General features: G+C 56.9%; 2 protein-coding genes across 6 annotated transcripts in view; both read right to left on the bottom strand.

Annotated features, from left to right (window-relative positions):
- The window catches only part of CLK3 (CDC like kinase 3), a 29,607-nt gene extending 8,643 nt beyond the window's left edge, over window positions 1-20,964 (bottom strand). For 2 of the 5 annotated variants that reach the window (XM_059058653.2, XM_059058656.2), the window contains exons 1-3: window positions 5,371-6,502; window positions 1,798-1,949; window positions 898-1,114 (exon numbers count right to left, since the gene is read on the bottom strand). In XM_059058653.2, coding sequence (XP_058914636.1) covers window positions 898-1,114; window positions 1,798-1,949 — 369 coding nt within the window. In that variant the 5' untranslated portion in view covers window positions 5,371-6,502. Of the gene's footprint in view, window positions 1-897; window positions 1,115-1,797; window positions 1,950-5,370; window positions 6,503-20,738 lie in introns of those variants that run through there. The other 3 variants (XM_067029352.1, XM_067029351.1, XM_067029353.1) reach the window with 3 other exon arrangements.
- Window positions 20,965-23,522: 2,558 nt separating this feature from the next.
- The window catches only part of ARID3B (AT-rich interaction domain 3B), a 53,184-nt gene continuing 50,656 nt past the window's right edge, over window positions 23,523-26,050 (bottom strand). The window contains exon 9 of the mRNA XM_059058648.2: window positions 23,523-26,040. Coding sequence (XP_058914631.1) covers window positions 25,877-26,040 — 164 coding nt within the window. The 3' untranslated portion in view covers window positions 23,523-25,876. The remainder of the gene's footprint in view (window positions 26,041-26,050) is intronic.

The raw sequence follows: 26,050 nt of genomic DNA, 5'->3' as shown, positions 1-26,050 counted from the left end.
TGTTGCACCACTACTCCTCAGGGGCCTCACGGCTGGGAGCGAGTGAGGGAGGGAAGAGAGCTGGGGAAGAGAAGAGAAGACAGCATATACCCTCAGAGATACACAACTGGCCTTCCTTCCTAGAGGTCTGAGCGCAGTGTGGTTTCCTGGTCTCAGCAGAGACCCTTCTATACAACCCTTCACGTTAAGGGTGTTTCCAGGCCCTGCTCTGGGCATGTGGCCTGCAGCTGGACAAGGCCTGGAGCTGCGGGCCTTTCTGCCATTTCTTCACATGCCCCACCACACAGGCAGCTCATCCCCCTTGCCTTGACTGCCCCTCACGTGAAGAGGCTAGGCTGCAGAGGACCTGACTGGAGGAGGTCAGAGGGAAGGTCCCAGTCCAAGCTAATTGACGGGCCCTCCCCTACCCGTGGGCACTCCAGCCTCCGGGCCTTTGGTGAAGGGTGTGGAGAAGAGACTGCAGAGGTGGATGCAGTCCATACCAGTCGGAGCACTCAGCTGTGTGTGGGGGGCAATCTCTGGGTGGGGAGGACCAGGCCATACAGCCCCAGACCACGTACCAGCAACCCTATTAAGGATTCTGAAGAAGTGTCTCTGGCTACTTGCGCATGTGGCCTGTGCCTGGAGCGGTGTGGAGACACAGACAGGCTGGGGACCAGCCAGCGCCGGAACCAGAGCCCCTAAGTTGCCACTGCCCATGGGCCAGAAGATAAGAGGAGCCGGGCCCCCTGCCCAGCCCTGCACCTGGACCAGACAACACATACACACACACACGCACGCACACCAAATGCACGTGTGCAGGGCTGGCAGTACTCACCCAGACCAGCCAGCCTGAGAGAAGGCTAGAAAGAGACGAGGCCTTTAAGCCCCAGCCAGCACACTCTGGCCACCACTCACCGAGGAGGCGCTGCTACAAGACCTGGTGCGGCGTTTGTGGCAGTGGTGGGCATGCTTGCGGGTCCGGTATGGCTCCCTTTCCCGTGACCGCCGACGATGATGGCAACGTGAAGATCCATAGTAGTCCTCTCCAAAGGATGGGCTCCGCTCTTCACACCGGTATGTGTCGCTGTCACGATGCTCCCGGTATCTCCTCTGGTAGGGCAGGCGGTCATGGCTGCCAAGACGGGGATAGGGACACTGGTCAGAGCTTCCTCCCACCAACCAGGCTCCTGCTACTAATCAAGACTCATGTGGTGGGGCTCCTGAAAAGGGCTCACAAGGGTAGCCTGTGGGAGCAGAGGCATCCAGACTAGGGGAAGTGGGGGAGGGGGGGCAAGTGTGTGTGAAATCCAACCTCTAGAACCCCAGTTCCTGACAGCACCCCTCCAGCACCACAGGAGGCAGAGCACTGGGAAAGGTGAGCATGGTGGAGGCCCTCTGAGGGTCCCCCATCCCAGAGCTCTCTGTAGCCTGCAGAGACTGTTATTTTGGTCTGGGGACTGAGACAAGACCAGGAATCAACATCTGGAAAGGGCTGAGGTTATGTTCCCAATCCACAATGAGGAAGGCTCAGAGGTTTGCAGGGGAGATGCTGGCCTAGAAAATGGGGGAATGTGTCAGGAGAAGGAAGACTCAAGGATAGAGAAAGAAGGGGTGGCATGGATGGTGGCAAACTGAGGCCAGGGAATGCAGGTGAGATCAGGGGAAGAGCCTGAAGAGGACAGGGCAGTGATCAATGTGCAGCTGGGCAGAGGCGGCAGTCATCTGAAGAGGCCCAGGGCTGCCACAAGCCTCCAGGCTGTCTCCCTAGGCCAGAAGTGGGAAGGAATCCTTTTTTCCAACCTAGTTCCCTCTCACCTTCTAGACCGAGATCTCCGGGGCGGAGGCTCCCTTCGAGAGGGGTATCGCAGTCTCCCTTCATGCTCCCGACTGTAAGACCTCCTCCTCTTCCATCGGTAGCTCAGGTACGGGTCTGGCTCAGGGGAGCGGTATCGCTTACAGTGATGCATCTAGGCCATGAGAAATAGAAAGCCCTGCTAAACACGCAGCCAGCCACAGGGCTGCCCAGGCAGCCTAGGCGCTCCTGAAGAAGAGGCCCATTGTTCTGTCTGGGGGCAGCCCCTCCCAGGCGTTTATGAAGTGAAGAACTCTGAGGTCACACTGGTCAAACAGCAGACAATGGGTAACACCCTTCTCCACCAGAGAACAAACAAGCAGCTGCCTCCCCAGCACAGCATCATTGGCCTGGTGGCCTGAGCACTCAGGGAACCTGGAGAGCCAGGACAGGTGCCGAGGCAGAATGCAGGGAGGGGCTAGTGAGCACCATCACAGGAGACCAAGGCCAAGTAGAAAGGGAGCCTCCTTTGCTCAATTCCCTCCTGCCTGTCTGTAGGGTCCTCTGAAGTGCCTGTTCTGTCGAGCCAGAGGCCAGAGTCAAAAGGCTGCTGGCAGGGAGCCAATACACAGGACCAAGGGGTGAAGGACCTCGAGTTTGAGAAGCCAAGTTGCCTGGCTGAGGAACTGTACCCTGCTCAAGGACCACAAATCAGTGTGAGGAGCCACAAGCAGAATTGAGAAGACCAGCCCTTGGACAAAGAGGGTCCCACAAACATTCCCTAGCCTACCTGAGGGTCTGGCCAAGCAGACATGGGGATCTATCCAGCTCTTGTTGGTCTACATTCAGTCCTAGCATCTGTAAAGATGCCAGGGTCTTCGGAGCAATCAAGTCACTTGCCCGAGGCCTATTTAGCACCTGCAGACCACCTGCCACTGGTGCCATGCCAAGCAGTGCCTCACCTCCAACAGTACCATTACTGTGCCCTCTTCTAGATTCCCTGCTCCAGTATCCTCTTCTGTGCCCATCTCAGGAGAAGTCAGAAGGTTGGCTGTCTGGCAGGCTCTGGGCTCGGGGAGGCAGGCCAGAAGGGCCCCACCTCACTATTCCTGGTTCAGTAGGGACTTACACCCACCACAGAAAATTGCCAGGTTGGATCAGCCATCAGTTGAGAAAGATGGCTATGTGAGGCCAGCTCCCTGTTCCATCTACACCCCAAACCCTGACACTGCCTCCACAGGAGGGCTGGGCCAGAGACCGCAGCCAGCCTTCCTCCCAACCCTTCACTTGGCCATAGCCAACCAATGGTGGTCAGTCCTGGGCTTGCCTGATCAAGCACATTTTGGACAAATCCACTGAGGCTGTCTCATCTTAGGGGAAGGGTCTGTCTGGAGGAGAACAGAATGGAATCTCTCTCCTTAAACGAGCAGGTCAGCGAGGCATATCTGACAAAACCCCTGGGAGTTTCTCTGCAATCCTGAGAAAGTCACTGCCCTCAATCTCCCTGCTAGCAGCTGTCTTCTGCCCTCTACCTGGAAGCCCAAGCCACAGCAGCCCTTGGAGATAAATACTCTGTAACAGTTCCTCAAGAGCTGTTCTGTTTTGACTAATAGTTCACTGTTTCCCTGCAATTATGGCTGGGTCAGGTGCCCAAGCGATGGAATGATGGCAGTATCTCACATCTCAATATGTGACATGGAAGATGCTCCAATGGCCAGGACAAAGGCCCTGCCCATCCTCACTGGGCAAAGCACCAGACCTGGAAGACATGGTCTAGTCTACAACAGGCCAAAGACTCTCTTCTGGGACCAAAAAGATTCTTATATATGCTCATGTTAGTGGAAAGAGCACAGCTTCAGATGTCAATCTGAATCCTGGCACTGCCACTTCTAGCTTGCGTCTTTAGGCAAGTTATTAATCAAGTCTAACCTTCAGCTTCCTCTTGCAACAAGGAGACAGTAATCTCTTACAGGGTTCTGGGCAAATTAAATTATATCACTCCTTTAAGTAACACGCCTAGTACATGCTTTTAGGTCTAAGGCCTAGCACAGGTCTGGGCCCACAAGAGGTACTGAAGGCAGCTTTTCATTAGCAACATTAAAAAGGTTCCAGGTAACAACTCTGGGTCTGTGTTAAAAACCCTAAGGGCATTAAGGATATTTTAAAGTCCCTTTCAAGGGACCAGAGGAGAGAGAGAGCCGGGTAGAAAACCCTGAACGAAATCCCAGTGCTGCCTTACTGGCCTCGTGACCTTATACACCGGGCCTTGGTTACCTACCATACCTGAAAAATGGAGATGACACGACCTCCCAGCCAACTTGGCAAAACAGATGACAAGTATGAAAGCTATATAAAATGTCACACACAAGGCAATCATAGAGAATATAACTTCTCCTTTAATACATTCTAGGCAAGTGAAATATTGGGAATACCAGATGCTCCTCATTATCTTCCCAGCTAGGGCTCTAGAGACCATTTCTCATCAATTATCTCTGATTCTCTGAGACCTCAGCAGACAGGTTGTTAACCTATGCTCTGGAAGGCTCTGCCTCTGCACAATGAAGAAAAAGGCAAGGTGAAGGAAACCAGGCGGAGGATGCCAGCTTTTCTCTGAGCACAGGCCTAGTCGTCTTCTCATTTGCTGGTCCTGGCCAGAGAACTGGGCTGACAAGAAGAGCAGCCAGCCAGGTCAGTGGCTGCCCTCCCGGATTCCAGCCACCCCAGCGCCCCATGGTTATTTTTGGCTGACGCTGCCCCACCGCTGCAACCTCAAACCTGCCACCTTGCAAGCCGCCACCACCGGGTGAAACGCTCCTCCTTTTCAAGGGCATGGAGGAGGGAAGCTGGAAGGCCGCCAACTCCGCCTCAACGGAGCTCTGGCTCAGGCTATTCCCACCCCAGCTCCACACCAGGACACCCGCACCCGGAACTAAAGCACAGAGATTCCCGGACCGAGGAGCAGCCCAGGCATTTGTACTGTCAGCTTGGCCGGGCCCCTCCTCCGGGCTGGAGCAGATCCAGCATCACAACAAAACATGCAGGGGGCCTGAGGCCCTCGCTCGCGTCCCCTCCTGACGCCTCGGTTCCCAGAGATCTCAGAGCCCCGTCCCCCGTAACCGCCGCCAGTGAAGGCGAGGGGAGACCTGGGGGAGGGGGAAGGGGAGTGAAAGGCCAGCTTGGGCCGGAATCAAACTCCAAGCCGCGCGGGGAAGAGGAGTGTGCGAACTAAGCCTCGAGCCGGGGATAGGGGAGGTGTCTGAAAGCCCCTCCAGGCTATCCCAGGTAGGACCCCGACCCCATTCCGCGGGCAGGTGCAGGGCCCAAACAGGATCCCTGCAGGGGTCTCAGAGGCCTCTTAGGCTCGGACTCCAACACGCGGGATCGAGAGGTCGGGGTCTGCGGTGATCGCCCTCTGGGGGAGAAGCGACGGGTCAGGGGTGAGAGGTCGGGTCCGCGGCCTGAAGCAGACCGAGAAGAAAACGAAAAAGAGTAGCCCGAGACCGAACTAGGAGCCCTGGGATCCACACCCAGTGCGCCCAGACCTCTGACTCACCGCCCGCCACCGCTCCCGTCGCGGGCCCGGACCCCATACTCACCGTCTCCCAGGCTCCTGCTGCAGCTAGGCCCCACTCCCCGCTCCGAGCGCCTCTTCCGCTTCCGGCTCCGGCCTCCACCCGTGGCAGCCCCGCCCCTCGCGTGACGCAGCCGTCGCCAGCCCGGGCTCGACCCGGTTCGGCAGCCTGGCCGCTCTAGCCCTCGCCTCGAAGGCTCTGGAGGACCCGCCTTCTCAGCCCAGGTCGGTGAGGCTGCTGCGGAGCCTGGTTCCGGGAGGGCCGAGAGGAAGTTCCCGGCCGCGGCCCGCCTCCCGCCGTGTCGCGTCGCACGTAGGCCCCAAAGGCGCGACGGGGGCGTCCCCGGCCGACGGCGCCGGAAGCCAAAAGGTGGAGCCCCAACCCCGCTTGTGCCTGCCTGTCCCTTCCTGCGTGCCAGGAGTAGGGCATTGTTTCGCTGTCGCCCCAGTAAAAACCAGGCGGGCCTTGAGCGCCCGCCTGGCTACGGGGCCCAGGAGGGCGCTAAAGATTACGGAAGGCTCGGGAAGGCTGTCCCGACTCCCAGTTATGTGGAAGAAGTAAATGAGACCTTATTCTCTTTGTGTGGAGGTTTTTTAAGCCGTGGAAGCAAGCCGTAGGTGCACAGCAGTTTCTGAGAAGATACCGGACAGTCACGTAGGCGGGGCCTGTGGAGGGATGGGGTCTGGAAGAAAGGGGGGGGTGTCTCCTTTTCCTTGAGCATCCTTGGAGGACGACACTAAGCGGACCAGCATTGTTTCTCAGTTTGTAAACCCCCGCCAAACAAAAGCCCTGTGCCCCGCCGCGGGCAGACCCGGCTGCCATTTCTCCCCGGAGTCACTCGGCGACCCCTTTGCCCGGGCCGCGAGCGTGGGCTCACCAAAGCCCCGCCCACCTACTTGTCCCGTGCGTGGTCAGAGCGGAATAACGGAGGCCCTGTTTCCAGATGAGAAAACCGAGGTCGGGTCCTTTGGAAGACCTCACTGTTTGTCAGGTCCCCACACTTCCAGCCCCCGGGCTCTAGTTGGCGTCGCTCAGCAAAGCGGGTGGGAGCGTCCTCTAACTGACCCCGCGCCACGCCAGGGACAGAGCATCCCTCCAGACCCCACCTCTCCTCGGGACAGCACCGCGGGGCCCGGCCGCCAGCCATCTTTCTCCCCGGCCCCGCCCCCAGGCCCCTCCCCAATGAGGCTGGGCACGCCCCTGTCGCGAGTCGTCACCTCCCAGCCACCCAGGCGCTGTCGGAGCAGTCTCTAGCCTCTGGCTCCCCCTTAAACTGGGGTCTGACAGCGTGGCTTGAGCGGGTGCTTGGTACCGCCCAAATCTCCATTAGTTCCACCACCGCTACCGGAAGTAAACAACAGAAGTTAAGTAAAAACGGGATGTTTGCTACACTACTGCAGCCTCAAAACCGGCGCCCGGTCCCCCTCCAACCAAATGCACCCATTCCCCCCCAGTATAGAAATTCAGCAGCCGCTTCTAGTGTGCAGTTGATGACCAAGAGCCCGGCTGTCTGCGCCCCTAGATCCCGCCCCTTTAGGCTCCTGCCTCAGGGGTCGGAGCTTCTGAGTTGCCATTCTTTCCTGAGCCCCAAAGCTTCGCCTATGTCCCGCAGCCATACCAGCCGGGTTTCATACAAGGGTTTAATCCACTCAGACGAGGTGGGAGGACTCTGGTGTCTCCTCCTCCCACCGCTTGGTGTTGCCCGCAGTTTCCATGGCTCCTGGAAGCCGCGATCGCGTCAGTAGCTGAGGGTGGAGGGGCTCAGAGAGGCTCCTGTCCCTAGCTCTGACCTGGGCGCCAGGCTCTGAGGGGGTAAGTCGGGCCCTCTTCCCGCTAGCCCTCCCACCATCGAGAACACAGGAGTTCCTGCCTCCCAGTAAAGAAGCAGAGCTTTCTCTTTTAGAATTAGGATAGACGCCATCTCCCAGCTCCCCCTCTAAAATCTTCAGTCCAGCAGCTGTTCTGCCTCATTCTTTTGTCTCTTTGTTCCTAAAAGAACTTACACCTAAAAGAAAGAGAGGCACTTGGGAAAAGTGAAGTATGGGTAACTCCCCCACCTCCAGTTCACCCCACCCCACCCCCCTCATTCCTCCAGTGCTGGATGGCTGAGACCTTGGCAACTGGTGGCTGGGTAGGTCAGGGGCCTGGACCACCTTCAGAGAAGGTTTGTTCCACCTCTGCCCCTCAGGTCCATGCTCTTTGGGCCTCAACCCATGTGCCCTCCAAGTCGTTTCTGTGCTGGTAGGGGACACCAAGGAGATGCCTCTGCCCTGTGCCCTGCTACCAGCCACCTGAGCCCCACAGCACCTATGGCCCCCTTGATCTCCCTTTTGCCCCCCTGTGCTCTTGGCTCAGCTAACCTCTCCCCACAGTCCCCACCTTCTCTGATCCCCTCCTTGTCCTCCTGCCCTTGCTCTCTTCTATCTGCCACATGCATCTTTGCCCTTTCCAGGGCAGTTAATTCACCTTCAGGCCTTAGCCCAAGGGTGACCCTGGAAAGCCTTTCTGGGAGCCCCAAAGAAGGGTCAGACTCCCTTCTCTCTGCTGCCACAGCACTTGGAGGCTGTGCTTCCCTCTACGCTGGCTCCACAAGCTCAACAGCCTGACCTGTACCACTCCCCACTCCAGTAGACCATGAGCGCCCCCCCGCAAACCAAGCCAGGCAAGCTCAGGGTCTCAGTAAGGGCTGGGGGCTGCCCATAGCGAGCCCCTGCCTCTAAGTGGGAAAGACAGAGCACCCAGCCAGTGTGAAGTTGTGGGTGCTATGCAGGGTGTGGAAGGAGGGGGGCAGGGACTGGTCCTCATGGTTCATTTTGGAGAGGCCTTGTGTGTTGGTGAAATGGAGGGAGACAGCTCAGGAGGGAGCTACAGTAACCTGAGCCTGGAGTCAGGGGAGAGGAGAGAGTCAAGGTGTCCAGAAGGGAGAGGACCTGGTGGTGCTACAGTCCTGAGCGGGGACGGGTCTGGGAATGTGAGGAGTAGGCAGGTCAGTTACGGGTCAGGGCCCCCACCTTACAGCTGAAGCTCTGAAAGCCAGAGAGGTACTGGAGCAGTGACTTGATTTGAGGGCTTCTGACCCCCTACGTCAGAGCTAAAATACAGTGTCTCCCCAGGTGTTCCCCGGCCCCAGCCATTTCTAGGCTCCCACACTGGGAAGGAGCGCAGCAGGATGGAGGAATGTGGGCCCAGTTTGCAGTGGACTGACTACCTGCGTGACTCAGGGCAACTGATTTCCCCTCTGAGCTTCAGTCCCCCTACCCCAAACCCGGGGGGATCAAATGAACCCGTGTTTGTTCAGCAAGTAGCTGGGCCATAGCACCCACACATCATGGAATCTGTTGGAACTGAGAACTGTTTAGCGAGGTTGAGGCTGGTGTTTATTTTAAATCTGAATCACCAGGGAGAATCCTGGGTGAAAGTTTGGGGTTGAAGAGTTTAAGTGCCCACTCAGCCCCAGGGCCTGTTTCCACATCTGAGGCGAGGCCTCAGAGGCTGGCGCTCTGGGAGGGCAGGCGTGCCGCAGCTCCAGGGTCTCCCCTCTATCCTGCTGTCAGTACCCACTGAGTCAGAGCCCCACGGGCCTGATGCCTGGTGCTGCTTGCTGTTCCCGGCACTCCCATCACCCCTAGCTACTGGACTGTGCTCACCCACTGAGCCCCACTGAAGGATGCAGGTGAGTGTGGGGAAGCTGGGCACGGCAGTCCCTGGGGCCTAGGCCAAAGCCTGAATGCTCTTTTCCTGGGAGGTGCTCTGACAGAGCCTCTGAGGGAGACTGGGAGTGGTCAGAGAAGAACCTGCGGGTGTGGCTGGCAGAGAGCAGGTGGCAGCAGGCTGAGCTGGCTGGCCGCCTGCGGGCAGCACTGGAGGCCTTGTCTGAATAAGCACAGGTGCTGCAGAAGCAGGAACGCGGCCTGGGACTGGGCAGGACCCAGTGTGAGCTGCTGGCTCCGAAGCAGAAAGTGAGGCTCGGGTCCTCTCCCCATGGTCTTCCTTGCTTGTCCACAGCCCCAGGGAGGTCCCCTGAGCTAGCAAGTTCCCCTTACTAGACTGAAAACCCCAGAAAGCTCAGGGCTGATGCCCACATCTGGTGTCATATTCTCAGGAAGAAGGCTTGTCAGGGCCTGGGGCATCCAAAGGAGACGGGGAAATTGAGTCCCTAACAGGGCTACCATGTTGAAAGTGTCATCTCTGTGAATGGCACCCCCTGGAGGTGTGCAGTGCATTGCCTGGTGTGGCTGGGAGCAGTGGATAGAGGCAACGGAAGGACCAGGGAACCTCTGCCCTTCCCCTCCCAGGTAGAATAAGAGGGAAGGAGGTGGCTGGTTTTAGCTCAGTGGACAGAGGAGTCTCCTCAGAAGCCCAGTCACCCCTGGTGAAGCTTCAGTCCCCAGGTAGGGAGAGAGGGTTATGCACACTGAGGCTTCTAGGGGAGGTACCCAGCATCCCTGCCCCATGTGAGAATGTGGACAGTGCTACCCTGTGATGACCTAGATACCTAAGCCTTTATGTGACCTGGTGGTCTCAGCCCACAGCTGACCCTCCTAGAGCCACTGCTCCCTACTGGCCAGGGAGGACCCTGGGAACCCAGTTGACATGTCTGCCCATTCTCCAGCATTCCACAACAGCAGCCCCTGTACTCTTTTTTTTTTTTAAATATATATATTTATTTATTTTTGGCTGTGTTGGGTCTTCGTTGCTGCTGGCAGGCTTTCTCTAGTTGCAGTGAGCGGGGGCAACTCTTCGTTGCAGTGCGCTGGCTTCTCACTGCAGTGGCTTCTCTTGCTATAGAGCACAGGCTCTAGGCACGTGGGCCTCAGTAGTTGTAGCACACGGGCTTAGTTACTCCACAGCATGTGGGATCTTCCCGGACCAGGGCTCGAACCTGTGTCCCCTGCATTGGCAGGAGGATTCTTAACCACTGCGCCACCAGGGAAGTCCCAGCCCCTGTACTCTTGCTGGAGCTCCAAAGCCATCAGGAGCTGGGCTGGAGAAGGTGATGTGTCTTGTGTCCAGCTGGAGGTGGAGGGTTTCACATTTGGAGCCAGTAGTGATAACAGCTGTGCAGCTCTCAGAGCTGCAGGGCACAGTCCCTTGTGTACAAGCCAGGGCACAGGTCCATGCTGGGCCCCTAGCTGGGCTTATCACAGCTGGTGGAGCAGGCAGGGCCTCGTGGAGTGAGCCTCCTTTATCAGGGGCTGCAGATGCTGCCCTGCCGGGGGTGGGGGATGTGTGTCGTGAGGCTGGGCCAGCCCTCTCCAGGGGCTTGTGCTGCCTTCAGCCCTCCCCCCAGCAGGTGGAATGCTCTGTGACCCGCCTGGAGCAGGAGAGGCTGTGGGGATCCCAGAGACAGGAGGAGTGGAGGAGACCAGACCAGGACGCAGAAGACAAGTGAGGGTGCTCAGAGATGGGGGAGGGGCAGAGTGGCAGAGGACAGGCAGACAGTCCCTTCTGCCCCCATGATTCTGCTACTTACTGCAGACGAAGTGGAAAAGGCCCAGCACTGTTTGGACCAGATGGGCCGACAGTCCCTTGGCCCAGAGCTCAGCCTGGGGCCCCCTGAGGTAGTGATGACCAGAGCACCCCCCTCCAAGTGGATGCATGGCAGGGCCCTGAACACTGGCCCTCCCACGCATTTGGCCCTCCCTATACTTCATTCCCAGGTCTTCATTCTTGGAGCAGTAGCTGGGGAAGGAGGCCAGTGCAGGGGCTTCTGTTCCACCTGAGAGGGACGCCCCTCTCCCAAACATTTGGGAAGACCCTGCGATCATCCAGCTGACTCCTCTCACGGTTCAGATGGGAAAACAGTCCGGATGGTAGGGAAAAGCTTGTTCAGGGTCATAACAGTGTGGTCTGAAGATTAGGAGGAGCCCCCTAGACTGAGTGTACCTGCAGGAAATGCTGGTGCCAGGCCTGCAAGGCCAGGAGCAGAGTTGGGATGGCAACAGGGCCCAGGCACTTCATGGCCCAGATGGATTCTCGATGGGGGTAGCTGAGACCCCTGCACAGGCTCAGGATACAACCTTCCTGCAGGAACGGCTGCTGATGCTCACCCAGGTGGGTCAAGACAGGGAACTTGTCAGCCCTGCAGGAAACCCAGGGTGCCAAATGAGCCAGGCTATGCCCACCTGTGCCAGGGAGCAGAGAAGCAGGGGAACCTGGGTCCTGTCCTTGGGGGATTCTGAGGTTGAGTGGCCCTAAGGACACCATGGAAAAGAGAATGACCAGGAGGGACAGCTTGGAGCAGGTCCCCCACACAGCCCAACTCCAGTGAGCACGGTTCACATCCTTGTCCACCAAAACAGCACCCTCTGCTGGTGGGAAGCCAGGGACTGTCCAGCCTCAAATCATTTGGTCCAGAGTTGAAGCCTGTCGTTCTGAGAAGCCTCTGTGGGCTGGGGTGGTCAGAGAAGGGCTCCTGAAAGGGTTGACTCTCAGAGGATGCGGAGGTCAGGAACTCAGGAGGAGGGAGCTGCGTGGGTAAAGACCCATGGGCTAGCTCAAGCAGACAGATCCCAGCCAGGGGAGGCTGAGCCATGACTCAGGATGGAGCGGGGTCTTCACAGGTGAACAAGAGACTCAGAAGAGCTGGGCCAGAGCCGCCAGCAGCTAGGGGCCTGCTTGGAGCAGCTGCAGCAGCTGCAAGGAGAAAAGATGGTGTTGGAGCGCCATGTGCAGGCCCTGGAGGCAGAGCGTGTCTGGCTGCTTGGGGAGAAGTCGGTGCTGCTAGCAGCGCTGAGGGCAGCCCTGGGCCAGGCGGCCTGGTAAATGGCTGCTCGGGCCCACCCCTCAGTGCTCAAGCTGGGCTGGGGTGAGCGGTCCCATTCTCACACTGGGTGAGATGGCCTGTGGGCAGGAGGTGGGCCAGCCTCTGTCACAGCCCGTAAAGGAGAGGAGCCCAGAACCCCAATCCCTAAATCATGTGGCCAAGGCCAGACTCCCTTCCCCAGGTATCAACACTCCTGGTTGTCACATTCTGGCTCATTTATGGGAGCATGTGGGAAATATGTCAGCTTCAACAAGTCCTGTCTCCCCTACACATGGCTGAGCCCTTCCTGCTGGCCCAGGGCCAGGCTCAGGGGAGGTGAGATAACCTTAGCTGCTGAGCTCGAGTCAGGATGCTTGGGAGTGGAAGTGCTCAGGACAGAGGATTTTATGTGTACAGGGAGCCATGAAGGAGCGGTCTCTGTCCCAGTCCCCATCCCTGCCATCAGGACATAGTGAGGACACCCATGCAACTTGGAAAGGAATCATTGAAAATGTATGAAAACAAGGTGTGGGTGATCTGAGGTCCATGCTGTGCCCAGACCACCCCATTTCTACTAGCACATTCAAGGTCCACGAGGTACCAGTGGACCTCGGGAAGGAGCTGGAGGAGAAAGAATCACATCCCAGACTTCATGAGGTGCCTGAGTACTGGAAGGCATGCTGGCACCAGGTAGCAGTTGCTCTGAAATTCAGAGGAAGAACTACAGAGACTTCAGAAGCAGAATGAGGCCTGACCTCCCCAGGTTGGTGCATTCTGTCCACCCCTTTCCTCTCCCTCCCCGTTCTCTTCCCCACCGCCCTGTCCTTCCTCCTGCATGCCAATGAATCTCTTCCCCCTTCTTAGGATGTCCCGGCTTTGTACTCCACTTCTTTCCCTTCTGCCTCTTCCTCATCATGCTCCGTCATCCTCCATTCATTCATTCAGCATGCATTTACAAACCACCAACTACATGTCTGGCCCTCTTCTGTACACAGTAGAACCAAAGTAGGAGCAGACCACTCCCTGTCCCCAGATGCTTCTGGTATTGGGGGTCGGGGGGGGGGAGAATTAAGCAGGCAATTATAATTTAATGTGCCTAATGAGGGGAGAGGCACTGGTGAACCTCAAACTGGGGTCCAGAGCTGGGCTCTGAGAGGGCTGTTAGTTCCTCAAGGAAACAAATTTGCAGTAACAGTCTGCAACTGCACATTTGTACAGAAAAAAATCTCGGTTTTTGTCTGTTTCTCAACCCAGACTCTTGAGGGTCGGCGATTGTCTCCCTAGGGCCTGGAGGGACTCTGTTCTTTATGGGGTGTGCAGTGGATCATGTCAGCGAGAAGGTAGGGCACTCAGTGACCAAGGGCCAGGCCCTCTGATCAGATTCAGGCTCCGGAAAGGCAGGAGGTGGTGCCAGGGGAGCCCTATGCAAACACCATGCAGTTGGCCCATAACCAGTGCAGATGTGAGCCCCAGCTCTAGGGTCTCCCAGCTCTGTGCCCCTCAGGGACTGCCCTGCCCTGTCTCCCTCTTTCCAGTCCCTGGGAGTTCCTCCCAGGACAAGGACTCACCTGTGAGTGAATGGGTGCCCCAGGCCCTGTGCTTGTCCAGGGAAGGTGACCTAGAAGTTGGCCCTGCATCATGGGCAGGGGTCCTGTTTAGAGCAGCCAATGGGCCAAACACAGCAGGGAGAGGGGGCAGCAGCCGGATAGGGTCTGATGCTGCATCAACATCTGGCTGCAGGGGACGTGAGGGGCACCCAGGGCCTCCAGCACTCTGCACCTCTAGTCCCATCCCCCACCTCAGGCTCCTTCCACCCTGACCCTCTCTGGGTCTCTACCTCAGTCTGTCTTCCTCTTCAATCCCAGGATTCTGTGGGCTTCACTGTCCCCAAAATAGTGGTTAAGACTGTGGGCTCTGGAGCCTGACCACTGACTCCACATTATACTAGCTGTGTGCTCTTGGGCAAATTACTCCATTTCTCTGGCCCTCATCTGTAAAAACCAAGAACAGTAACAGCTTTACTCCCCCAGCAGCTGGCTGTGAGGGTTAAACTGGACAAGCATGTAAGAGGCTCAGTGCTGTGCTGGACACGTGGCACGTAGTCATGAAATGTTAGCTGCTACTGTTACACACTTCAGGCTGCTGCAGGCCTGGCTGCTTTGAGGCAAAAGTCTCCCTTCTGAATCAGGGTCACTTTGGGGCCAAAGAGCTGCCATGGGGGTTTGATCTCATTCACCCTCTGTGTTAGTTTGCTAGGGCTGCCATAACCAAGGACCACAAAATGGGGGGCTTAACCAACAGAAACTTACTGTCTCAAAGTTCTGGAGGCTGGAGTCTGAGATCAAGATGTCGGCAGGGTTGGTTCCTTCTGAGGGCTGAGAGAGCGTCTGTTCCTGCCTCTCCCCCAGCTTCTGGTGGTTGCTGACAGTCTTGGACATTCGCATCACCCCAGTCTCTGCCTTCATATTCACAGAGGACTCCCCCTGTGTGTATGTTTCTGTGTTCAAATTTCCCCTATTTATAAAGACATCAGTTACACTGAATTAGGGCCCACTCTAATGAGCTCAATTTAAATTTACTTCTGTAAAGACCCTGTCTCCAAATAAAGTCCCATTCTGGGGTACTGGAGGTTAGAATGCAAACATACCTTTTTTTGTGGGGGACACAGTTCAACTCACAACACCCTCCAATTTGCTTCCTGCTACCTTCTTGTTGGGTGGGTTGGGTGTGACTTGGGATCTTGGGGACCCAGCTGTTCTGTCTTGTTTTTCCCCTCCCTTAATCCCAGGACCCTGGCACAGCTGCAGAGGGGCTGGAGTGTCCACGGGAGGGGCTGCTCAGTGAGCCCCCAGGCACCTCAGGTGAAGGAGGCAGACTGGGGTCCCGGCTGGAAATCAGGCTCCTCTCTGCAGGTCGGGCCCTGCCCAAACTCAAGAGCCTGTGTGTGGGTGTCTGTGGGCATGAGGATGGGGGTGGGGCTCCCCTCAGATGGGGCTGCAATCTGTGCTTCACTGCCTGGCCCTGGCCAGTGACAGGAGCAAGACGCAAGCTCTGGAGAGGAAAAACAACCAGATGACTGCCAGGATCCAGAGGTGGAAGGTGGGAGGAGCTAGGGGCTGCCTGGGGTGGGGGGAGTTGGGGCCCACCTGGGGTCAGGGCCCCCCAGAAGCCCTTCCTGATGACCCTAGAGTCTTCCCCAAGCCTGAAACCAGGGACCTAGTGCAAAAAAGTAAGCAGCCCGGGCTCTGTCACAGGCACTAGCCCCTTCCCCTCATGGGGCTTGAGCTCCCGTCTGTATAATGGGTCCCAAACTCCCTGTCCTGGCCCCTGTAGTACCTGGGGGCTCAGGTCTAGGGTGTGGGGCCTCTTGGGCTAAGGCAGCCCTTCTGTCCACAAATGGACAAGGGCCTCTCACTCCAGTCTGAGCTGGATGCCTGGGGGCAGGAGCAGGACTCTGGGTGCAGCTGGCACCGGAACCTGCAGTGTGAGCTACTAGGGGCAAGGGTCGGTGCCCTTGGGCGAGTGTGGCCCGGGCCTGCCCACACGCCAGGACAGGGACACGAGAACCTGGACAGTCCAGCCAGCTGAGAAGGAAGGCCAGCCGCCCAGGTGTTCCTGAGTCCTAGGCACCCACCCTCTTCCCACAGGTGCGGGTCCCGGCAGAGACCCCAGGCAGGCTATGAGTCTGTGCATGCAAGGCGGGCTCGACCCCATCCCTAGCCCCCTGTGGAGGGCTGGGCCCAGCTTGGCTTCTCTCTGTGGACCAGACTGGCATTTACTGAGTGGGCACCAGCAAGCCCACTCCCCTCAGCCTCCAGTCCCATAGTCTGCAGGGGAGGCTGCTGTGGAATCCTCCCTGGGCCTCTCAGGCAGCAGGGTTTCCAAGAACACAGAGATGGGGCTGTGGCCAGGTGGCCTTGGACAAACCCTCTGCTGACTCTGGGCTCAGGTCCCCATCTGTGCACTGGGACTGGTGTCGGCAGGCCTCAGGAGGGGTTCTTGACCCTCAGTGATACTATGACCCTATTTGGTTTACCCATTACGTTGCTGTCCCTGGGTCACACTCTCCAGATCTTTAGGGCCTGTGCCCCAGTGGAATGGCCCACTGTCCTTGGTTGGACTAATGACATTCAGAATGGGATGTGGGCAAGGCCTGCCCCAGGTGCTGCCAGAGCCGAGGCCTGCAGAGAAACCCAAGGAATGTCCAGGGGTGCCCCCCCCAGTGGCAGAGGGGAAAGCTTGGAAGCAGGCAGGGGCAGAGTCACTGCAGCTCCACTGGGAGGTGAGAGCTGGCCTGGGTTGGTCCTGGTTGCCCTTCCTCAGGGCTGGGGACAGGGCCTCCCAGGCAGAGGATGCAGCTGTGTGGACTGGGCCCTCTAAGACCATGCTGGGTCCTTGTGACCAGGAAACTGAGGCCGAGGCCACCTGGAGAGGTGAAGGTAGGGTGAACTCCGGAGGCGGGGAGGGGAAAGCTTGTTGGAACCAGTGAATTGGGATCAGGATATCTCCTCTGAGGGCCAAGAGCTAAGCCTAGACCCACTGCAGGCTGGACCCCAGGCTGCCCTGCTCTTGCATGGCCTCAGGTTGGCCCTGGGTGGGGACCAGGCACTCACTCCTTGGCAGGGTGGGCTTACCAGTCAACACAAAGGAAGTGCATCATGGTCAAGGCTTTGTGGGCCCGGCCTGGTGCACAGGGACCCAGTGCAGGGAGAGAGGGGAGGATCTGGAGACAGAGGGGGATTCGGAGACCGGGGCCTGCCCTCAGGAAGCTCTCCGGCTGGAAGGAATTAGTCATACAGGGAGCACTGAGGGAGTTTCACCCATCAGTATTTTTGGATTCAAGGAAATTTTTAGTCACCTAAAAATCAGGAGGGCAAGAAAGAGGCCATCCTGCTCCTTCCCCCTAGTGCTGTTCCATCAGCTTCTCCCAGCACCTGATAGTCATCCGTCCCTTCTTTGGGTCAAGGCGTAGTCTCAGGCAGGTCCCTGTGAGAATGGAGTGGGGTGATGTCCTTGGGGAAGCACTAGATTGAGATAGGAGCCAATGACCGTCCCCCCACCCCCAGTTCCTGCAGACTCTGCTGCAGAAGGTGGGCTCCGAGCTGACCCAAATGCGGCCCAAGCTCGAGAAAGCCCGGGACGTGCTGAAAGCTCAAGCCTCAGAGCTGGAGGCTCAGCAGCTGGCCCTGGAGGATACCCAGAACCAGGGGCTCAACTCACCCCCACCTCTGTGCCGCTGCCAGGCCTGCATGCCCAGGGAGGGACCCACAGTTTCCCCTGCCCATTCCTGGTCACACTGTGGCCACTGGCTTTCCCTTCCTTGACTCCCTAGTCAAGTCCCTCCCAAGCCCTCACTGCCCCCTTTCCGACAGGGCTGAAGCACTCGAATGTGCTCACTGCCTCTCCCCACTCCCCCTCAAGGTGGCAGAGAGCCTTGCTGAGAAGCTGAGGCTGAAGCAGCAGCCGAGGACTCTGGAGCAGGAGCTGGTGGGAAAGTGAGGACCATGGGGGGTGAGGGGCACTCGGATCTGAGGGGCTCTGGGGGAGGAACCCCCCTCCCTCACAGAGATGCTCACCAGGCCCCACAGCTCTTCCCCTGCCCCTGAGAATCTGGGGCAGGTGGCAGGGGGCGTTTGGGGACATGCTGTTAAGTGAGCCCTCTCATCCCCTCGGGGGATACTGATGGGCCTGGGGCCTGATGTATCGCCCTGTCTGCCTTCTCCTCTCTGAAGAGGGGAATCTAGGGGAAGAAGCAGGAGGGAGCGTGGCTAGGTGGGTTCTGGGGGCACAGGGAGTCAGGATGTCTGGGTTCCTGGGCCTGGCGTCAGAGATTGAAGGAGAGTGGCCTTCAGAGCTGAAAAGTCCTGTGCTCAAGTCAGCTTCTCCACCAACCAACTGGGTGAGCATGAGCAAGTCTGCCTTCTCTAAGCCTCAGTTTCCTCACCTGCAAAATGGGGATGCTGACAGTACCTACCTCAAAGGACGATGTGAGGATTACACGAGACAGTGCATGGAGCACAGTGCCTGTTTCCAGTCCCCCTAAGCTTCCTGATACCTGGGGTCCAGTTTGGGTGAGTCAGTATTAAAGCCATAAAACCACAGAGATGTGCCCAAGACCAACTGTGTATGGGGCTTCAGTCACAAAGTCTATCCATTGTTCCACCAACAAGGCATTGTCTGCACTTCTTATTAAGTTCAGGAAACAATATGATATAATGTGCAGCCACCAGTAATAGACAATGTAGCAATGCCCACGACCAGGAGCTTGAATACTGTTAGTGCTTGGATCCTATTTCACTCTGACCAAGGGCCTCATCTTTATGACCCCGCGTGGAGGAGCTGGACAGGGTGGGGGATCCTGTCTTTTGCCTCAGCTGCTCTCTGGGGATCCCGAGGGAAGGGGGGCAGATCTGTCAGTGGACCCTCAGGCTGGGAACTGTGTCCACAGGGAACAGGAGCTGGTGCAGCTCCGAGCATCAAGGGCTCCAGCGCCGGGAGGACAGGAGCCTCCATCTGTCTCTCAACTCCTGAAGGTAGCATTTGCGGATTCTCCAGAGGGACAAGGCAGAGCGACCCCTGCCTCCCTGTGGGACCCAGGCCCAGTTTCTCTCTCTGCCTTCGTCTCCCCATCTGCAAGTTGGAGGGGGAAACAGAGGCTCAAAGGGTCCCTCCAGCTTGGACCTTTGCTGGTTCTCCTGGACTCCTCAACTGCCCACACTTCGCAGGCAGAGCTGGAGCTACCGCATACCTGGTACCTGCCCTGCCTCTGCGCCTTCTGTGGGGGTCAGCCTCTGTCTCATCTGCTTCCAGATCTTAGCCACAGCCCTGGAACCAGAGGAGAGAAGCATCTGAGAAGCAGCCGGGGGCAGTGCCCAGGTTGGGAAAGAGAGGTGGCGTGGAGACTGAGGCCCAGAGCCACGAGGGAACAGATTCACAGCCTTGCTCTGCAGCACAAGAGATTGAGGTCAGTCCCTGGCCCAGCCCCAGGGAGCCGGGCAGTCCTGACACAGAGGGCCTGGATTGATAGGCCTCAGGAAACCAAGCGGGGACAAAGACCCTTGGGGAGAGGGGAGGCCCCTGGTGGCTATGCCTTTAGCCCCCAAGGTCAAAGTCTCTGTCAGGCCTATTGTAGGTGGCTGCAGTAAGAGGCTGTCCTCGTCCCCCACCTGCCACGGGGCCTGAAATGCTCACGCCGGCACAAGGTTCCTAACTCTCAATGCTTGAGGCCACCTGGCTCTTTCCCAGGGGGACCCTGTGGCTCAGAGTAGAGCTGGGCAGGGAGTGGCCAAGTGGGGATGCTGGGGTCCTTGTGGGACTTGGTTGGCCCACTCACTGCCCCAGTGCCAGCAGAGTGATGGCTGGGACCCCTCTGTCTTACTGGTGAAGGCCTTAGGCACTGGGCTTTAGGCTTTTCAAAGTGAGTTTTCATTTACTTGTGCTTCATTCAAATCACTCTACAGTTTCCATTTCACAGACAGGAAACTGCCCAGAGAAGGGCAGTAACTTGCCCTAGGTCACACAGCAAAACAGCAGCTAAGACCCCTAGTTCCCTAACCTGTCCCAGAAAGGTGGTTTCTCATTTCACACTGCCTATTCTGAGCTTGATAGCAGGACCATCTTCAATGGCCACAGGCCAGGCCGGCTTAGGGTTGACATCCCCCTCAAGGTCATCTGGCCATTTTCCTTTTTCTGAACTTCCCTCCCCACCCTCCTCTGTGCTTCCTTCCCCTACAGAGCTCTGTCAGCTGGGCCACATGCCTCCCAGAACCATCCTCGATGCTGTCACTGAACGCTCCCCCCAGCTACTGCCTTAAGTGAAGCAGGGTTTTGCAGAGGGAGACTCTGGCAGGGTGATGGGACAGAACATCTTTGCAATTGTTTCTCCAGCATCGTCCTCCACAAAATGTTCTCTGCCCTCCCTGCCATATACAGGCTACTGTGGGGGCTGCCAAGTTCTCAACTGATTGGTCCAGCACTAGGTGCTGAACCCAACTGAACCAATGGTCTCCTTCCAGGGGTCACTGGTCTTAGGACAAAAGAGTAATCTTTCCAGGGCTGAAAACTGGACACATAAAACTGGGGAGCTGTCAACCGCCCTGTTTTTCTCTGCGGAAAAAGTTGTATTTCAGTAAGAGCAAATGGAGCTGACGATTCCCAGAAAGTGAAATTGGGATGGAGAGATTTTGGTTCAGCCCATAGGGTCTCATGCATGCAGAAGACATAAACTTGACTTTTGGGATGGTCACCTCACCTTGCTCTGTAGCTCAGGCATCAGGCTGAGCTGGTCTTCAGGAGGGGAGGAATACCTCCCACGGGCAGCGCTTCTGGGTTCCAGACCCTTCCTGAGGCCGGCCCCAGGTCCCATTTGCCCTTGGGCTCCTCCACATACCCTGGTGTCGGAGAATAAATACCCCTCCTGTCTGCTCATATGGGCCTGAGCGATTTGGGTCCCTTACGAGGGAATGTCTCCAAACCAGATGGCTGCCCCCCTGTCCCAAAGGCCCTCCCGGTAGGCGGAGCATTGCCCTCCACCGGCTTATCTCAGACCCGGCTCCGGTTTGTTCCCCTGGCACAGAAGGCCACCCCACCACCCCTTTGCCTTCTTGTGTGTCCCTGTGTCCCAGCTGCTGACGGGGTTTGTACTCACTGTCTCCAAGCGCAGCTGGGGCTCCCACTCTTCCCAGTCCTGAGGGTCTGGTCGGTTCCTTCTCCCCTTCCTTCCGGTGGTGATTACAAACCTTCTCTTTCAGAAGTCCCAAGCCACCAACTCCCCCTCCTTTCCGGGCAGTAACCGGCACTTCATTTCACAAGGAGGCGGGCGAAGACGCTGTCGGCGCCGGACCGACCCCCCAAGTGCCGCGCGGCCTCAGGCCCTTCCCAGCTGCCCCACCCCCCGCTCGCCCCATTGGCTGCGCGGAGAGCACATGCCCAGCCCTGGCCAATGAGGTGGGGGAAGCTGCGGCTCGCGGCTGGGAAAGCTGGTCCCGGAGGTGCTCACGTCCCTCAGGTGACCACCCCCGTGCTGTGCGAGGCTTGAGGGGGTCGGGTGGGGCCAGAGCCGAGACGTGGGATAATCAGACCCCCCTCCCCGCGTCCTCTGCTTCCCTCTCGTCACCGCGCTGGGTTCCCCCTGCCCTAACTGAAGAGGCATCTGCGGGAGGAGTTGGACAGCTGCGTTAGAGTCCGTTCCCAGCCCTGCCATTCACTACGTACGTGACCTTGTGCACATTTCTGCTCTTCAGTTTCTTCATCTGTAAAATGAACAAAGTCACTGCCTCACAGGTCTATGGGTGCAGTGTTAAATGAGACACTGAGCACAGAGTGCTTTGCCTCGCTCGTGGTTAGGGCAGATTCTGGACTCCGTAGCCACCGACTGCTGTTCTCACAGCTCTGGGACCTCATGCTACTCAATCTCTCCGCGCCTCCAAACTCATAAATGTGTAGAGGAGCAAACGAGTTAATTCATGCAAAGAACTTAAACCACACCTGGCATACACCAGTGTTCAGTAATTGGTAATTTCACAGCCTCCTTATTACCATCAGTGCCATCCCATGTCCTGGGGCACACGTGCAGAGTTCCTCTGGGGTACAAACCTGGGAGCAGAACTGCTGGGCGCCAGGGCACGGGCACGTTCCACTTCACTAGGTACAGCCAAAGTGTTTTCCAGAGTTAGGCTAATTTACACTCCCCCCAGCAATCTGTGACAGTTCCCATTGCTTCCCATCCTCGCCGAGGCCTGGTATTTTAAGACTACAGTTTGTGCCAATCTGATGGTGTGGAATGGATTTTTGTGCATTTCCCTGATTACTAATGAGGACCATTTTATTTCCTCTTCTGCCAAACACCTGTTCATGACTTTGCCCCCTCTCCTCAATCCTTCTTTTTGCTTTTGTCTTAACAATAAGCATTTTTAAGAGAGAAATTCTGACTAGTTGTATGTTACAAGTATCTCCTCCCAGTTTGTCTTTTTATCTTATGGTATCTTTTGATGAACTTTTTTCGGAGGGTCTAGTTTGAGGAATTCTTCCTTTTCTCGAGGTCTTAGATATTCTCCTATTTTTTTCTGTTAATTTGGAGTGGGGTGGAATTGCAGTGGCTCAGTGCCTTGTTCTTCTCAGATTCTCCATCTCTATCAGGAGGCTTATTCAGCTGCCACTTCTCCCTCAGCGTCCCCTCACATCCACTCCATACTTCTATCTCAAATGTCTCTGGACCCTGCTTCTCCTCATCTCTGGGCCTCCTCCTATACCAGGCCCACTGAATCTCCACGTGGCAGCCCCCTGGTGTGTCACAGGAGGTTGTGACGTGTGATCCCAACTATTGGTTAGTAATTAAAGTACTAAAGGGTTGGTTATTTCTTTCAAAAGATTTTTAAAAGTCAGTGAGAGGTTCAAGACTGTCCCAGTGTCACCCTCACTTTCTAGCACTTCAAAATGGCAGAGAGAACCCCCCCTGTGCCTTAGAGGTTGCAGACAGGCGAGGTGTATGTTGTTATGGATGGAGGAGGGCAATCACAAACCCACCCAGTGCTTTACCTCTCTGCCCATTTCTTTTGCTTTTGCCAAAACCAGGTTGTGCCCATACGATGCGCATCGTGGCAGAGAAAAAGGCTGAGCAGTCTGGGTATAGGCCTGTTTCAGTGGCAGTGTCCCAGGGTGTCCATGCCTAGAATGTCTCCCAGCTCCAGATCACCCTTCTAGAAAAGCCTCTTTCTAAGCCTATGTCCTCCTTAAAACATGTCAGCAGGGTCCCGATGCTCAGAGGATGGTGCCCAAATTCCTTAGCCTGGGCTCCATCCTGGCCCCAGCCACACTTTTTTTCCAACACCCCCCAACCCTAGGCACTGCCCACAGTTCCCCAATGCCAGGTCCTTTGATGCCACCAAGCTTCCACATGTATCACTTCCTCTGCTCTTCCTCACATCTCCAGTTGGCCACCTCATTCTTCTAGCTGAAATGTCCACTGCTGGGAAGCCTTCCAGAGATTCCCTAGTGAGCTGCTCCAGCATTTATCTACCCCACTGGTCCCAGTCATGCTGTATTCTAAAGACTTGGTTTTTGTCTAGAGTCGTGTGTGCCTCCCAGACAAGAGTGTGAGCTCTGTGAGTGTGGGGACTGTACTTATTCAGCAGGAGCTCAAAGAGGGCTTGCTCATGGAGGAGACCCCTGGCCCTGTGCCTGCTGGGACCCTGACGCGACGCCAGGGGAGTCAGTTTTGGTGATCATGCAATATCAGTGGTGCCCGGCTAATACAGAAGACAGGCTGAGAGTTAAGTGCTTTGGGAAAATGATGGGTGAGCAGTGAAGAAGGGTTAGGAAAAATCAAGGGATCAGAGGAGTAGTTCACTTAGCCCCTTTTATTCTGAAGGTCCTCGCTTCTTCCCTAGTACTGTCAAATGAAAGAGTCACTGAAAGCGCCCACGAGACCTGCTTGTGTGAAGAGGTAGAGGTTTATTGAAATATAAACATTCGAGAACATGTAAGATAGAAAATGACCACAACATATACAGACACTTGCTGCAAGAGGACTTCTGAGGTATTTATCCACTGCCTAGGCTACCCATGTGCTATCACATTTTTTCCTGGTTAAATACAAGTAAGATGGGGAGGGGGAGGGGACAGAGCAGCCCTGGCCAATGGCTGCCATGTGACCTCAGGGCTGCACCGTCAGGAGAGCTCCTCTTGGCCCAGGGCCCCATTCTGGGGGCACCTGCCGGCGCTCCCACCCTCGGGCTTCAGGCTGAGACCCTGCTGTTGCCCTTGAGGGCAGCGAGGGCTTGCTGAGAGGGCAAGCTGGGCAAGCTGCCTGAGGAAAGGGAGAGGATCCAACAACCAGGAAGACACAGTGCACCACCCCCGTGTCCTCCAGGTGGGAAGAGTCCATCCTCTGTGACCAAAGCCCTGAGAAAGACACACTGGCCAAATGTCTGCGACGCCTTCAAGTGGGCCCAGTGCCAGCCAACCGGGCTCCTCCCTGACACAGACCTCAGACACCCTTCTCTGCCAGGCCCTGCGCCGGCCTGGTAAGGCCAGGAGAGGGTGAGCCCCCAACGGATGGGGCTGTGTGTGTATGTGTGAGTGTGAGACAGTGTGGAGGGCTAGGGAAGGGAGAGAAGATGCAGTCAGTGCAGCTGCAGCTCACTGGGCTGAGGTATGTGTTTTGTGCTCAAGCGTACGATTTCCCTTCCCTTTCCTAGATGGACTGAGCGTTAGTCGTGCGTGGGCTTGTGCCACCATGGTCTCCCACTGCCACAGCGCGACAATGTCACAGCGGGTGGGGTTCCACTGAACACTGCAGGGCTTACTTGATTGAGAGGTGAGCCTTGTGTGAGAATCACCTCTTCTTTATGACACAGGAACAGCCCACTCCACCCCAGGGTCCAAGAGGAGAGACAGAGCTCTTTCAGCATCTCCTCACCCTCTGGGGCAGCTCGACTTCTCCAAGGCCCATGGCCTCCACAGCCCGCTCCTGCCCTGAGGTGGGAATGTTGAGTGAAGGGAAGATGCCCTGCCCCCACCCTGGAGAGCTGGGCACTGGGGTTTGGGACTGCCCTGCTCTGGTAGGAAATGGGTCAAGGGCCATCTTGAGAGCCGGTGTGGTTTCACGATCCAACCTGCGTGAGAGCGGGCCTCTCCGTTCCACCTCCTCCTGCCACTGTGATCCCTGAGTCATCTCTCCTGCTGCCTCGCTCGCACCCTCACTGGGGTCTTAGGGAAGGGCCAGAGGGGCTGGGGTACCAAATCATTTGCTCGGCTTTGGGGGTGATCTGCTTTCATTTCTTTGGTGCTACAATAACAACAATAAAAATTTTAAAGTAAAAAAAAACACAGAAGTCAGCAAACACATATAAAAAAGATTTCAGAGATGCAAATACTTCCTGAAGAATCAAACATCAACAGTTACAAATCTGAGGTATTTCAATGAACCTGACATTGGCAGGTTTGGGCCCCATAAGAAGAAGAGGGGCCCAAGGGACAAGTGGGCTGTTTCCTGGGAGAGCTGGCCAACAGGGATGAGTGGGGGCATGAGGTCTGGGAGGGTCAGAAAAGGGTCAGTGGAGTGGGTGCCAGGGCCTGCCTGGGCAGCCCCTGAGGCTCTGCCTCTCCCTCAGCAGATGCCCAGCAGGCCCTGGGTCCTGAGGACTGCCCTCATGATCCCTGTCTTGGGACCATTAAAAGGGGGATATGGGGCCCTGAGGACTGCTTCAAGACTTGAATTTGAGAGACCTACACCCCAGGAACCAAACATGGGAGGCAAGGTGGGCTGGAAGGACCCCATGCCATGCTCAGCAGAGAAGGGCCACAAAGACATGCTCTTGGCTCCTAGCAGCCCCACACTGGAGTTAAAGATTGGGGGACTGAGCAGGGGAAGAGACCAGTGACCCTGAGGTCATGGCAGAAGGCAGGGGAAGGGAAATAAATTAAAGGGGAAGGGTTGTGGAGGGCCTCCAGCCCTGTGTCAGCTTACAGATTGTCAATACACTGTGCCCGGGATAGGAGGTGGCCTGGGAGCCCTGGAGGAAGCTGGACGCCCACAGACCCCACCCAGTTCTCCAGGACAATCCCTGATTGGACAACGCTGCCCTGTCAGGCCCCTCCAGCCTCTCCTTGCCTCTAGAGTACAGCAGGACCTGATGGAGCCTGGACAGACGGACAGGTCCAAACTCTCAACATCTGGCCAAATGGTGTTTGATGTGGGCTCCATGAGATGAGGTAAATTCTGTGCATCAGCTTCCTCCACTCTCGATGGGAGGGTGGAAGGAGTTGGGAGCTGGGTCCTGCCCCTCAGAGGGACCAGCTGGTGGAGGGCTCTGCACTGGGGGTGCCCCGGGACGAGGTAGGACTTGGCGAGCAGTGAGAACTGCTGCTGCTGCTGGCGCTGCTGCCGATGCTCTGGGGAGCGGATCCTGCGATGAGGTGGACCACAGGTTTCTGGGCAAACAGCACACCTGAGCGAGT

This window comes from Kogia breviceps, chromosome 3, assembly GCF_026419965.1.
Source record: "Kogia breviceps isolate mKogBre1 chromosome 3, mKogBre1 haplotype 1, whole genome shotgun sequence".
NCBI classification, from domain to species: Eukaryota; Metazoa; Chordata; class Mammalia; order Artiodactyla; family Physeteridae; genus Kogia; species Kogia breviceps.
The sequence above is the reverse complement of the archived record's forward strand: the minus strand, read 5'-3'. Positions and strand labels throughout refer to the sequence as shown.